The sequence below is a fragment of the Callospermophilus lateralis genome, chromosome 12 (genome assembly GCF_048772815.1).
Source record: "Callospermophilus lateralis isolate mCalLat2 chromosome 12, mCalLat2.hap1, whole genome shotgun sequence".
Lineage (NCBI taxonomy): Eukaryota > Metazoa > Chordata > Mammalia > Rodentia > Sciuridae > Callospermophilus > Callospermophilus lateralis.
In genome coordinates, this window is record NC_135316.1 from 50,291,418 (window position 1) to 50,307,962 (window position 16,545).

The 16,545-nt window shown below is 31.3% G+C and overlaps 1 protein-coding gene across 2 annotated transcripts in view; it reads left to right on the top strand.

Moving 5' to 3' along the window:
- Positions 1-16,545, top strand: part of Klhl1 (kelch like family member 1) — a 358,829-nt gene that overhangs the window by 228,792 nt on the left and 113,492 nt on the right. For both annotated transcript variants that reach the window (XM_076872388.2, XM_076872389.2), the window contains one exon: positions 10,148-10,334. In XM_076872388.2, the coding sequence (XP_076728503.2) occupies positions 10,148-10,334 (187 nt within the window). The remainder of the gene's footprint in view (positions 1-10,147; positions 10,335-16,545) is intronic.

Genomic DNA, 16,545 nt, shown 5'->3' on the forward strand with positions numbered 1-16,545 from the left:
ACTGTAATTACTGGAAAATAATAACCATATGCTCAAATAATTATAAATCACTTGAAATTAGGATTTCCTTTTTCGTACTCCAAAGTATCTGACATAAGGTTTGACACATTCCCAGCTCTTTTAGTCCCTGAGTATTAGGATTAATAAAATTATATTTTCTCTTATTCCTGAAATCTTCAGTAAAGATGTTTGAGCAACTTATTTCATACCCAAACTTTAAAAACTGAAAAGTGTATGCCCAGTGGAATTAGGTTTATGTGGGAGAATAATTTTAATCCCTTATTGACTTGCAAGATGCATCTACCTTGATGTTTTCACAGGAACTTATTTCACTGATGATGATCAAAAGAGGTATGTTGGGCTTTGATCAGATAAATCTAAAGAAAGCTGGAAATCTGCAAATATGAAGTGATTAAAATTCTTTCTCCATCTTCTCTTAGTGAAATGAAGGAAGTGAAATACTGACTGATACCTTATAATTAGTGTGAGACAAATTAAAAGGATCAGTTAAATGATTGAGATATGGTTGAAGAAAAGTAAGTTTAATGTGAGGTCTGCATTATTATTGAAATTAGGAACTCCAGTTTTCTCCATGGATTACATATCCACTAAATTCAGTTACTATTACTATCCTATAGATATATGTCAAAATATTTCCAGGTTTTTCTACTACCAGAATTAACTTTTCTAAGATCAAATGTGGGAGAAGTAAAGGAAGAATTTTTAATCTTTCTCATGGCAGCCTTTGCTTTTTAATTGATTAAGGTAGTTACCCCTGAATATAGTGTACAGGCCATTTGCAAGCTCATCCCTCTCACAGAAGGTAATGTTTAAGAATGATTATTGCACTCAGTACCTTTCCCTCATTAGCTACAGTTTAAAGCTGTGTTTAGTATTCTCTCTTAATTCAGAACATCTTGTATTAAAATAATATAAATACAGTATGACCCTATGTATCTCTATAAATTTTATTCTTTCACCACAGATGGTTTGAATTTAAGTTATGATTGAGACACACTTAGCTAGAAGAAAATGTGTCCATTTCAGGTAATAATAACTTGTATTGAAACAATTTTTCTTACAAAATATTAGTGAAGCTAATAGTAACACAATGTTTTTAAGATGATTTTCTTGATAAGATTGATCTTTCTAGTCTTGGTAGCTAGCAGACACATGAGTGATTCAATAAACCATGATTTAGAATGTTAGGTATAAATTTTAACTTGAAATCTTGTTCAGGCTAGGAAAAATGTTTAATAGAATATAGGTACATGCAAGCATGCTAGACTTCTAGTGGATTTTTTCCATTGACTATGACTTGAAATAAACATTCTATGACCCATTTGGGGTATAAACTGTTTAGAAATGTAGACACTCAGTGATTGGTAAGCAACCACGTTTCTGAACAATGAAAAGTGTTTCTGATGGTGATTAATTTATACATTGATCTTGAGATGTGATATTATTGAATTACTATGTATTTTCAGACTTCAATATGGAATAAATAATTTAAAATAAATCAATATATAAATACTAATAATAGTAAATGAAAACTCATTTAAGCTGTTCTTTAGTGAATTCTATGACCCATAACCCATTCAGAGGTAACAGACAAGATATAGCAGACATTTTTTAATGATTTCCTAAAGGTTTGTGATTTAACATGTATAACAAGCCCTTCAGTGATTATATATGTGATAACTATTAAAGTCTGAAATGATTAATAAAAGCAAATTTTATTGATTGAGGCCTGTGCAATTCAGTCAGTCCTCACTGAAACAACAGAATCTTAAACTCAACTCTGAAGATTGGATCAGATTTTAATAGAGTTTCCAGAGGGAAAAGGCAATATTATATTTGAGAGAGAGTGAGAGACAGAGACAGTAAGGAAAAGGGTTCAGATTAAGAAATTTGCATATTGTATTCTGACAAGAGGGAAGAAATCAAGAATTAAAATATAAAATACAATATAATGTGCATTAAGGTTTTGGGAAAAATGAATAATTAGATATAATGAAGTTGTATAGGAGAATGCTTAGCAAAGTCAAAGGATGTTGAATAATCTCTTATAGACAAAGAAAGTAATGGACAATTTTAAATATACTTTAAGCATGAATAAATTAAGGAAAATATTCTAGAGTGAACTTCAATGAATTAGTGGCAAGCAAAACTGCTGGTATCAGGGACTAATAGCACCTTGAACAAAATAAGTGCTGATTGAATTTTTCTGAATGAATGAATGAAAGTTCTAGCAGTTAATTAGGATACAATAAAATTGTTCAGGATGGAGATAATGTTTGTGCTCTGCACAGGATCATTTATTTCAGTCTTAGAAAATCTGAACTTTCAAACTATAAAACTGTAAACCCACATTAAATAAATAAAAGTTACTCATAAATTATAGCAGCAGAAAACCCATTCACTTGTCACTAATAAGAGTTATCATTTGGATTAATCTTCTGAGCTCTACTTGTTTTGATTATGCCATTATTCTTCTCTATTTGTACTGTCAGCTTAGCCAATTATTTTTCATCTTAAGGCAATCAAATATTTCTGTAGTCAGAATTAAATTAATGAACCTGATCCTTATTTCATCTGTAGCTTCTTCTTTTTTCCCCAAATACCTGAGGAGGAACCATTCAAATGTATCTGATGTAAGTTTTATAAGTCACTTTGTGTTTGTGTTTTTCTTTTGCAATGAAAAACCCAGGAAAAGAATCCAGAAATCTTTATTGTATCTAGTTTTCTTATATATATTAAAATGTGAATAAGATCCTCAAATTAGCTAAAAGGGTGATTATGTTAATAAAATGGACAAGGATATATTTCCATCTTATGATTCTATTCTTTGCCAGAATTCTTTTCAAGGGAAGCTAATAGAACTTCAAATGTAATAAGAGAGTCTGTCTCCTCAGGGGTGATGTGTTCCTTTCAGGGTACAGACTGACAATCTAGCTTTGATTGAGCAAGCTCATTTTGTGGAAGAGTAGCTGTTCCAATCACAGCAGATACTGGATTAGTCACTGATGAAGTTCTATGAGCACTGGTGAACAAACTAATATTGCTAAGCTTTCAACATTATCATCCATTTTCCCCTCTTCATGCTTTTGAACACAGACAAAGTATGAAAGAGAGGAAATATTCAAAATACCTCTCTAAGCATGAGCCACTGGCTGGTTTCCCTTGTGAAATTGTTCTACCCATGAACTTTCTATTCATCATGTTTCTACAAAGCTCTGTGATAACCAAACTCCCCTTTCATCAGCACCCTATCTTAACTAATAAATAGTTCTGAATGGGATCAGTTTCCCTGTGAAATGTCTTAGGAACTGCATAATGCAAATTCCCGAATATATTTTATTTGTATGATTCCTATTTATAAGACACTAAAGTAAAATATTTCCCTACAGTTTATGGGATATGATAACATTTTATCATCACCTTATTTATTATTCTCAAGCAGAAAACTTGAAAGACTATATGAAACTCATTTTTCTGAGGAGTGTGACTTCTAATTTGAATCAATTTTATTTTGTAGATTCTAATTCTATGAGTTTATTTTTTAGCATAGGACTCAATAGCAAAATAAAAGTTTGAAACATTATGAAATAATATAAGCTATATGAAATTTTGTCAGTTTATTGTAAAAATGAAAATGTCTTCATAACTGCACTAGCCCAAGGATATATTGGAAATTTAGCACTTTCTTAGCCCTATAGTAAGTTTATATATATATATCTTTATTTCAGTGTTTATTCAATATTACATTACATTTTTTGACCCCATGACCAGATGAAAATTTTAAATACTATGCTTTGTTCATATCCTGTTAATTATCTTCCCATTCAAATTATATTTTCATTAATGCAGTATTTTTTAAGGAATGGATTACTATATAGATATTTTCATATGTCAAGCTATTAACAATACAAGAGTATGTTGTGATTTTATATTTGCTTAATGATCTTTATATTTTTGGGAAGTTTAGTATTCTCACTTTTGTGATATAAATACTTTTTAATATTTAGTTTAAGAGTAAATACTCTTTGACAAATAAGAATAGGTGATAAAACAAAAATAAATTTTTACATATAATTTTTAAGCTAACAAATAAATGAGTTGTTTGCAATGTTAAAGCAGTGCCTATACCCATGAGATAGAAAAATCATAACATGTATTCTAGGCAAAGAGTATTTTCTTGACATAATTTTTTTCAAAAAGAAGATGCCTTTTCTTGAATGACATGAAAATTCACTCTATTTTCTTTTTCAGAAATTGGAGAAACAATGCAAAATATAGATTCTTGAAAAGTATATTCCATTTTTATGACGTATTCCTGTTTGGAATACTTTCAGAGTCATACTTTCTCATTTACTGTAAGTGTTTGAAGTAAAATTAGGTACATATTTTTGGAAAACTGCCACTTGTAGAATGTCTTTGGGCAACACACAGAATCAAAACATTCAGCAGGTTTTCACTTCCTAAACATACAGCTAACTGAGGCTTGTGATTCAACTTCTCAAATCATCAACAATCAAGGTCTTTTATTATAATAAACTATTGCATTAAATATTGTCTTAATTAATGCACTTTCCCCCCCTAATCTAAGTGAAGTAAATGTGAAATCCAATGGAACTTTAAAAAGAATGAGTAAGAAGAGAATAGCAGTGTTTTCAAACACATAGCTGTAAAGAATATTTCTAATCAAAAGTTCATGACTTTTGCAATTTCAATTATATAATCCAATATAATCCAATCTCATATTTAAACTGAAATTATTCACAGAGTAAACCATACCAAAAACTAAATAAATTTTATTTCTTAAAGTCTTTGAAGAATATAGAGCTGAAAAAACTTTCTGAAAATGAAATTGAATAATATAATGGCAAAAAGAATGTTTTCAGTCTGCTTAATTTTATTCTTCTTGATTTTATAGACACTGCCCATTATTATATTCCCCTATATTTGATCTGTAGGTCTTCCGTACATACTTTCTCCTCCAGAATACCATTTGACTGTGGATAATTTCTGAAAATTTTCATTTCATATTTATATATGTAACAAATTTCTAAAACTAAAGTATATCTTGTTTCTCTTTAGTTGAAAGACATGATTTCAGAGATTCTCCCCTTAGAGATTCACGTAATGTTAATAGCTCCCTATACTGTCCTTCATATTAAGTCACAGGAATTTTATTTTTGGTTTTTCTTTTAGAAGATGAACATTCTGAAACATTATTGATGTATAAATAATGAAATACTCTTTTGAGGTTTAGAACCCAATTAATAATTAAGAATGCAGTTGATAATTATTCTAAGTGTGAAAACATACAAATAGTGATGATGAAAAAGTTTCAAGAGCTTTTCATTTGTAAAATAAATCATGTTAAGATTACCAAAATGGTATTTATATTTATTATCTGAAGGAAAAATTCTAGTTTGCAATTTTTGTATAAGTATTTGCAGATAAATGTAACTTTTCTGATTTAGATCTTTAATGTCCATTTAAAAACTCATGTATTAGGCAATGCAGGAATGTTCAGACATTAAATGATTAGATAATGAGAGCTGTAACCTCATCAATGGATTAACCCATTTGATGGACAGTAATTTGAATGGACTTCTACATGATAACTGTAGGCTTAGAGGAAGTAGGTCACTGGTAGTGAGGCCTCAGACTACTCGTGTCCCTGGCTCCACTCTCTCTCTTTCTCTGCTTCCTGGCTTCCATGACCTGAGCATCTTTCCTATACCATGGCCTTCTGTCATGATGTTCTACCTACCATCAGATCCAGAGCAGTGGAGTCTGCTGAGCATGGACTGAACCTCTGAAACTGTGAGCCCCAAATAAACTCTTTCTCCTCTAACTTGTTTATGTTAGGCATCATGGTCACAATGATGAAAAGCTGATTAACAGAGAAGGTTTCTAAGTAGTTTATTATTTATTAACTATTTCCAATTGTTTTTTTCTAAATTTGAGGAGCAGAAAAGCAATCACATTAGCTTAAGATTCATTAGAGTTTAAGAATGTTAAAACTACATTATTTTTACTATCTTCATTCAATGTGTAAAAGAAGCAGATATTTGAGTTATTCTTGGAACATTCCAAGAAAATCTGAAGATAACTGAAGTTTAAAAACAGTCTGCATTTATACTTGAACTTGGGGTAAAATCATAATACTAAAATATATTGGCAAATGAAATGAAATACAAACACAGTTTATGCTATCCATAAGCAAAACATGCTTACAAGCAATATTTTTAAAACACAGAATAATACATAACAATGATTATGAAGAAATTGAATTTCCTTCGAAATAACTGTCTTTCCCAAACTAGTTAGGAGTATGCCAAAGTTCAGATATTTTCTACAATATTTTGTGCATATAAAGAAAAATATCATTTAAGTACAAAATACCATTGCCATTTTATAGAAGCATAATACATGTTTTAATTTTCTTTTACATATATTCTTTGTCATATTTTTAAACAATTGATTCATATTTTAATTTTCTTGTGCATATATCTATAAATATTGAGTAGTTCATTTTCATTTAAAATTTATTACTTAAAATAATTACAAACCTAAGCACTTAGAGTTGACTCTCCTCTGATTCTTTATTTCCACATAATTCCCTAAGCTTTCTTTTATAATCAACTGTTATTTATAAATAATTTGAAATAAGTCAGATATATCTTTGCCTTTGTTTAGATCTATGTAAATATGTAATATTCCTATAGATGTTCAAGTCAGTTTTTTAAAACTTTAATAGCAATGTATATATTGTATTACTGAATTTTAACAAAATATGTTTCTTAAGAAACAATATCTTTCTATTGTATGTACATTCTTATTTCTCTGTAATCTTTTGTATTACATAAATTATTTAACTGAAAAGGGGGCTTTTGTTTTCTAGCCACAAGGAAAATTAGAACAGGAAAAAGTGACTTAGCCACAAGGAAAATTAGAACAGGAAAAAGTGACCCAGATGGCTAACTTTTTTAAGAAAATATATTTTATTTCATTTTAGCAAATGTTATCATTTAAATAATATTTAAAACATGCAACATGTAGTACATTGTATTTCCTTATGTTTATTTTATATATAAAACTTTTAACTAAGAAAAATTTGAAAAATTTCAGTGAATAATATTTGTAACATTTTTCTTACTTTTGAAAATGAAAACTTAGTCAAGAATTTCATTAGTTTCTAATGGTCTACTGTTTTAAAGTTCTCCAAAGAAATAACGATTATAATGTGAGCCAATATTATGTCACCCTTTTGATTTGCAGCACTGGAATAATTCAAGAGACAGCCTTGAAAGAAGAGATCATTTATTTGAATTTAATATAAATAAATTTTATGTTGATAATGTTAAGTTATTAAATTATAACTTATTGGTTCCGTATTCCTACTTTACAAGTTTTAAATATTAGATATTAAACCTATTTCTATTTACAAAAATTTTGTGCTGATGTTATGTTTATGTATTGATAAAACAAAAAGGAAGTCCTCAAGTTAATTATAAGCTAAAAATTAATCCACCCTGAGTTAAAAGAATCATCTAAATATCAGGAATATTGTGTGAACTAGTTTACTATAAAGGACCCTTTGCATTCATATATCAAAATTTTGAAATATTTAAATCAGCTTATATAAAGCTAAAGCCATCACCCAGGTTCTCAGTTAAACTTTTTTGATTCTGTTCTATAATTTTCTAGGAAAAACAGAAAAAGAAAACATTGGAAAAAGCACATACATTTTTAAAATTTTCTTTTATTTATAATTTCATATCTATCTACCTAAGATATTCCTATAAATAATTAACTCCAAATACATTGATATTTTTTAATGACCAATAATCCCAAAATTTCCCAAAAGAGATGACAGGAGGAGAGAAAGAAAAAGGAATTTATGAGAGCTAGCTTCACATATAGAAATATTTATAAATCAATTATAAATTCATTATAAATTAATCACAATATAATATATACAAATATGCATATATATTTATATAAATTAATTACTGTAAAGCCTAATTATTTTTCTAATAGAAAGAAAAGGCTTATATTCAAAAGAAACATTTTGATACATATGTTAGAAATAATATTCTCTTTGGTGATAAAGAGCAAAAATGTTACTAAAGTGTTTAAATGGTAGTCCTTTAAAAAATTTCAGTAACAATTACCTATTTCACTTCATACCATTTTTAAAAATTTAATGTTTAGAATAAAATTAGGAAGACAGCTAGTATTTTAGTATATAAGATATAGAGCCAAGAATGTAGACATTTTTACTTACATATTTCCAAAGCATCTAGTACCTAATACATCACATCCTTATTCAGACTTAGACCTACTCTGTTATCTTTCATACCTTTTATAAATGAGTATTTATGTGTTTTTACATTCTTCCTAGTTCCTCTAAAGGTAATATAAATAGGCTAAATAAATTTATCTGTAGTTAAAATTATAGTGTTATATTACTTATTTAATTACGTGTTTCCCTATATATTCTGACCATGACCTGCAAGGCAAGGGAATAAGTAACTGTCCTAGGTGTGGGCAAACTGGAAATAAAAGGCTGAAAACGTAGTAATCCCAGCTGCTTGGGAGGCTGAGGCAGGAGGATCATGAGTTCAAAGCCAGCCTCAGCAAAAAGCAAGGCTCTAAGCAACTCAGTGAGACCCTGTCTCTAAATAAAACACAAAAAAAGGGCTGGGCGTGTGGTTCAGTGGTCGAGTGCCCCTGAGTTCAATCCCTGGTACCAAAACAAAACAAAAACACGAAACATAAAGAAAGAAAAATAAAGCAGACAGAAACTGCATTGAAAACGGGAGATTTTTGGATGGAAAAGACCTGATGGATCTGATCCTAACAAAGAGAGATAGGCCACCAACCTTTATTTTATAGGAGAACACTTGAAAGGAATTCATTGTTCAGAAGAGTTCTTCAAGATAAAAGAAAGGCAAGAGGCTGGAAGTTGGGCTTATTGGGGCCTTATCCCTTGCTTAGTAACTCTTCCTCCTCCAGGCAGCTGGGGCCTCAAGGCTGTTTAAGCACACTGGTATCTCTTTTAGCCAAGGCTCGCAGGCATCTAAATTCAAAGCTATCGAACTCATAAATTCCATGCCAGGCAGAGGCCGCCTGCAAATGGGCGCATTTTTCTACATCTTCGCATGGGGCAGCCAAAATATCCAAGGCTATGGAGTTCAAAGCAATAATTTATTTGCCTCTTCTGACAATATATTAATGTATTCACTTAATAAATATTTGTGGAGTATGATTGCTTATCAATGACAAGAAAAGGCCAGTGAGTCTTTATTCAATTTTCAACTCATTAATTTTTAAAATATATATAACAAATTTAAGCGTAAATGAAAATGAAACACAATTCATGAAAATAGAAAAAGATTGAAAGAATCAAGAAAAAAAGAATCTAAAGAAGCACAAAGGAAGAGGAAACTTAAATATTTGAAAGTGTTAAGTTATACACAAAAGACTCATGGACACTAAACCTTTTGCAGCAGAAGAGAGACAATATAGTTTTAAAACTCCTGGTCTCAATATATTGTTAGCTCTGGCTCTAGATTTTTGGTATTAACATTTCTTATTTTTCACTATTGGAAACTATAACTTTGCCTAATAAGCAGCTTTTCAATTGCTTTCATACTAAAAGAGCCATTATGAGGATAACTGTTTACATTTTCATGGAGTTACTTGGGATTTAGAAGAGAATTAAACTGTATTTAAAAGAACTTAATTATGTGAGTACTTATGATAAGCTCATTTTAGCACATTCTGTTGAAGGTAATTTTTTAATTTCCTTAACCAGACAGGTTTATGAATAACATACGCAATTGTACTTGATTTATAAACAACTCTGTAAGAAGAAAGAAAATGGAAAAATTGATCTCTAGAACGTTTTGCAATGAATAGTAAAATCATAGCAATATGGGATTAAAAATGTACTGCATTCCTCTTGGAAATGTGCATTTTATTTGTATTTATTTGTAGATGTAATCAATTCCTACACTCCTTATTCCTCTCAATATAAGAGTAATATCATAGGCTTTAAGATTTTTAACTACTGATACTAAATTTTTTAAAAAAATCATTATTAATAATGATTGTATATTATTCACAGATCTTGGCTGACCTAGAAAACCATGCATTATTTAAGAATGACTTGGAATGTCAAAAGCTGATCCTGGAAGCAATGAAATATCATCTACTGCCAGAAAGAAGAACTTTAATGCAAAGTCCAAGAACTAAACCCAGAAAATCTACAGTTGGAACACTCTATGCAGTAGGAGGAATGGATAACAACAAAGGTATATAATTTTAGATCTGGATTAAGACAAACCCTGTGCCACACCATTACTCAATTTTATTATTATAATCTGGATAAATGAATAATGTTTGCATAAACTTAGCTTTAACAATTATGATTTAAGACTAAAGGAAAATTCAAGTTCCATTTATATTTCTGGTCTGTATTTTTCACTTCTGTTTATTCATCTTTAAATTCTTTATCTCTTCTGCATTACATGCAAGATTTCAAATGAAATGAGAAAAGAATTTAAAGTTAACACAGGCCAATTTGTTACATATATTGAAAACTGCATTTCAGTTCTAAGTAAAGGAAACACAGTATGTCAGAGACATGCTTATTCCAGTACAATTATGATAAGATTCTGTATGTGAAGGGTCTGGGGATGTAGCTCAGTTGGTAGAGTGCTTGCCTTGCATGCAGAAAGCCCTGGGTTCAATCCCTAGCACCATTAAAAAAAAAATCTCTGCCTTTGAGAATCTGAGATTTTCAGATAGCATTCAGACAGACAAGTAGATAATTATAAATTAGTATAATAACTGTGGTAGTTTTCATTGGAGCAAAATGAAATCTCATTCTTCTTGGTTTAGTCAGCTTTTTCACTGCTGGGACCTGACCAGAACAATTTAAGAGTAGGAAAAGTTTGTTTGATGCTCATGGTTTCCAAGGTCTTAGTCCCTAGATGGCTAATTCCATCCTCTGCACCTGAGGTGACACAGAACATGATGGTAAAAGGGTGTGGAAGAAGAAAGCAGCTCCGGCAATTAGCAATCAGGAAGTAGGGAGAACTCCACATATCAGGGACAAAATATAAACCCCAAAAGCATTTCCCTAGTTATCCACTTCCTCCAGCCACATCCTACCTACCTAGAGTTACTCTCCAGTTAATCCATATCAATGGATTAATACACTAATTAAGTTAAAGCTCTCATAATACAATCATTTCACCTCATGACAATACAACATTCTTGTATTGTCTTACACATGAGTTTTTGGAGGACATCTCATAACTAAACTTTAACAGTCTCTTTCCAAAAGGAAAGAATCTGGATAAAGACTTTAATGGTTACTTGTATGTTTCATTGTGACTGGTTTAGGGATACTCAGGTTGTTGCAAAACATTATTTCTGATGATGTTTCTTTCTTTTTTTTAATTTAATGCAATTTATTCTTTAGAACAGTGGTCTCCAATTTTTTTGATTACACAGCTCTTTTTTTTTTTTAGATCGCCTGACCAAGGCTTTATTACAATATAGCAATACTAGTGTCTATTTTATTCTGCTGCCCTTCCTATCCCCCTTCCCCTCCCCTCCCCTCCTATCCCTCTCTCTACCCAATCTAATGTGACACATTTCTTTTTTTTCTCCCTCACATCATCATACATGTATTTTATATAATGATGAGGGTCTCCTTCCAACTTCTGTGCAATTCCCCTTCTCCCTTTCATTCCCTCCCACCTCTCTTCCCTATTTAGTGGTAGTCTTCTTCTCATACTCTTCCTCCTTACCCCATTTAGAGTCACCCCCCTTATATCAGAGAAGACATTCGGCATTTGTTTTTTAGGGATTGGCTAACTTCACTTAGCATAATCTGCTCTAATGTCATCCATTTCCCTGCAAATGCCATGATCTTGTTATTTTTTAGTGCTGAGGATATTCCATTGTATATAAATGCCAGTTTTTTTAATCCATTCATCTATTGAAGGGCATCTAGGTTGATTCCACAGTAGAGCTATTGTGAATTGTGCTGCTATAAACATTGATGTGGCTGTGTCCCTGTAGTAAGCTTTTTTTAGGTCTTTTGGGTATAGTCTGAGAAGGGGAATAGTTGGTTCAAATTGTGGTTCCATTCCCAGCTTTCCAAGCAACCTCCATACTGCTTTCCAAATTGGCTGCACCAATTTGCAGTCCCACCAGCATTGTATGAATGTACATTTTTTCCCGCATCCTCACCAGCCCTTGTTGTTGTTTGACTTCATAATGGCTGCCATTCTTACAGGAGTGAGATGTTTCTGATGGTGTTTCTAGATGAGATTAGCATTTGATTCAACAGACTGAGCAAAGAAGCTTGAATATCATATTGCCTTCATTGATGTAGTGAACATTTCCAATTCCTTGAGGTCCTGGATTGAGCAAAAATACAAACAAAAGAATTTACTTTCTCTTCTGGAAGTGGCTATATATCCTCTGGCTTCAAACTTCATAGTAACAGGTTCTCAGAAATTCAAACTTCAGTAATTATACCAGCAGTGCACCCCTACACACACACACACACACACACACACACACACACACACACCCCTTTTGCCTCCTGGTTCTCAGGCTGTGGACTTAGAGTAGATTACATCACTGACTTCTCTGATCCTGCAACTTAAAGACTGCATATTGTGAGGACTTCTTGATTTCCATAGTAATTCTCGCAGATATATCTCTATACAATATCGATTCTTTTTCTTTATGGAACCCTGACTAATGTAGTGATTGTCTATAAAAAACTGACTCAAAATATATTTGAACTTTATAAAATTTTTATAGTGGCTTTACCACAGAAAGCCATTACATATCTCTTATTCTTTCTTTACTACATAATTTACTTCCAGATACATTCTATGGATGACAAGTTTTTAGATTTTATGATTTCATTTAAAAATGTACTTTCTACTTGAAGAAATATTATAGTTTCTTAACAAATTGTAATATAAGAATTATTGAGAAAAGTTTACATTTCTTCAAGTAATAATACCAGCTTTGACTTAATGAAATTGAGTTTTAGTCATTGTCATTGATTCATTCATTGATTCATTCATTCATTCAAGACAACTAATTATGCATCTATTACCTGCCATGGATTCAACTCTAGAATGTCACTCTCTTTCAATTCAAGAATAGTAATGTTGCAGTTATTAAATAAAATTAAGATAATTTTCAAAAATATAAAATAAAACATAATTGTCAGTTAAAAGCAGTAGACAACTTGTTGTTTTGAGAACTAAAGAAATGACAAATGATTTCTGACCCTCCTTCTCTCCATTTTATCTCCCTCAGAGTTTCACTTCTTTCATATACCATCAAATGTTGTTATTTAATATGATATTACAGAAGTTTTAGAAAATGTTTAATGGTTTTAAAATGTCTTTTTGAAAAAATATTTTTTCTAGTTGTAGATGGACACAATATCTTTATTTTATTTTATTTTTTTATTACTGCTGAGGATCGAACCCAGAGCTTTGCACATGTTAAGTGAGCACTCTACCAGTGAGCCACAGCCCCATCCCCTTAAAATGTCTTTTTAAAGTGATGAAACAGAAAATATTTCATCAGATAAAAATATTTTGACCTACAAATAGAATTATAGCATTATAAAAGCAAAGATTTATCTCAATCAAGAAAACAAAACTATTAATGTGTATCTCCATTGTCTTTATAAGAGTAATAAATACCAAATAACTTGCATAATATTCTATGCCCTAGAACAGAAGCAGGAATACATTGTTATAATGTTGTGGTAAGTTAATTTTATTTGGTAAACCTTTGATTTCTAGGGACTATCAATAAATACATTCCTCCTAGTCTCAGATTTTATAAATATAAGTCTAATACATTCTTTGTCTAATTTCGAAGTCAAACAAATACCATTTGTTTTTTAAAGAATGCCATATTCCATGGGAAAATATTGATGTAATATCAATTCCATATGTGCACCTGCACATGATAGTATTTTATATAAAAAAGCAAACAAAAATATCAATTGAACATTCAATAAATTCATATTAACAAGAAGCCACTGCATGATTAAAGAAACAAAGCATGTGACTAATTTGCCAGTGCTCTCAGCAGTAACCTGGGCTGAGCTTCCTAATTGTATTATGGAAAATAATAGTGTAGAAATTCTAGAGACATGAAAATATAAGAACTCTATGAAATAATAGTAATATGCTGATTTTAGTGTCTTATTTCTGGAACCCAGTGAAATGGGAGGCTGAGGAGAGAGAATTACAAAATCAAGGAAAACCTCTGCAACTTAGCAAAACCCTGTCTCAAAATTGAACAATAACTAAGTTTTTAAAAGGTTGGGAAAGAAATTCAGAGGTAGACTGACCCGAGTTCAATCCTCATTACCAAAAAAATATATATAATAATTAATTAAATAAATAAGGGATAATGATGTGATACAGCGAAGGAATAAGGCAGTAAGGTGGTCATGTAAGTGATACATATATGAATATCATGATGCATAAGGTAAATATCTTTTTTCTTTTTCTGGTACTAGGGATGGAACTCAGGGTCACATGACCAATGAGCCACATCCCCAGCTCTATTTTGTGTTTTATTTAGAGACAGGGTCTCACTGAGTTGCTTATTAGCATCTCACTTTTGCTGAGGTTGGCATTCAACTCTCAATTCTCCTGCCTCAGCCTCCTGAGCTACTAGGATTACAGGTGAGCACCACCATGCCTGCAGCTAAATGTCTTTTTTTTTTTTAAAGAGAGAGTGAGAGAGAATTTTTTTTTAATATTTATTTTTTAGTTTTTCGGCAGGCACAACATCTTTGTTTGTATGTGGTGCTGAGGATCGAACCCGGGCCTCATGCATGCCAGGCAAGTGCGCTACCCCGCTTGAGCCACATCCCCAGCCCCGCAGCTAAATGTCTTTTAGGCCAATTCAAACAACAGTCAAGAATGATGAATCAAGAAAAAAGAATTAAGTGATAAATGGAATTTTGTATTGTATTTTTTGAAAGTGTTATAGTTTAGATTTTCAGTATCTCCCAAAGGCCCATATTTGAAGGTGTGGTCCCCAGCATATGGTGCTATGGAGAGGTGGTGTGACCTCTAGTAGTTGGGGCCTAACACAAGGAAGTTAGGCCACTGGGGGCATACTTTTTGAAAGAGATATTGGAACTCGGGGCCCTCTCAACTCTTTCTTTTAGTTTATCCTAAACTATGAGTGAATGAATTCTTGGTGAAAAATTAGTGTGTGGGAGGTAAAGTTATTATGATTTATGAATTTATTTTTTCTAGAAAGTATAGATGACTTTATATCACCATTAAATTATGCAGAGTGCCAGTTTCAATATATTCTCAAAATTTTCTGTATTAAAAAATTATTTCATTATGAGCAATTTCTAGTATAAAGTAGAAATAATTGGAAAATGATACCTAAGTTTTGTAATTACATTTAAACTTCCCAACATAAATAGAAAGATTGAACATTTTTTAATTTTAATTTGTTAAATTAAGATTAAATTTAATTTTGCAAATAATTTTGAATAGATTATTTCCTTCTTTTCTAATTATTGCATATTGTATCTTAGTTTCTTGAACTAGTGGGTTTGGCTAAACCATAAAATAAACTGCTCTGCAGACAGACTATGAGACACTTTTGTCAAATGCTTTATTTTCAAAGGAATAATTCAATGATTTAGAGGTTCATAGTAAAAAATCTAGTAAGCAGCATAATATCTCTGGAAATTTCTGAAAGAATGATGGATATTATATAAGAAGATAAATAGACACTCTGAATACCATTAAGTTCTCTCAAATACAATTTACTTGCCTTAGGGAGAAATTGAAAGTAACAGAAAATCATCTTTCAAACAAGAATTAGAGAATTTGTGACTAAGTATTTATGAGGACTGTCCTCCTCCTATTTTGTTTTCAATATTTATATCAGAGCTACTAATTTTTAGTGGTCCCTGAAAGTCATTTTATTTTTTCTTTAGAAAAACTACCTTTATCTAGTTCTCAGATAGATATATGCCTTAGAACTATTCATAAGCTAAGTTTGGCACCTTAGCTGCCATTTTCTGCCTCAATTTTGGTCTCAAGGTATATCTTAGAATTCAGAAGCTGCCAGAAAAGATGAATAGCAATGTCCAGCCAGACTCCTTTCCGAGGGATCCGGGTCTAAAGTTCTGACTACTTGGCTGCCCTAAACAGCAGTTATTACTCCCAGCCCCACTAGGCTGCCCAGAGGCCTCAGGGTACACATATTGCAAGAACTCTCAGTCTAGCACTACTTGTGAATCAGCCATTTCTCAAGGGGGAAATGGCAAACACTATTAGGATCATTCCCATTCATAGCCCTTTTATACTGAAACTTGGCCTTTTAAATGTTAGCCATCATTTTTTAATCTTCAATGTCTTGAAAGAGCTCATTTTTTTTTTGTAATGAAGCTTAATGGAAAACTGAAACTTTATAGTTACTTTTTGG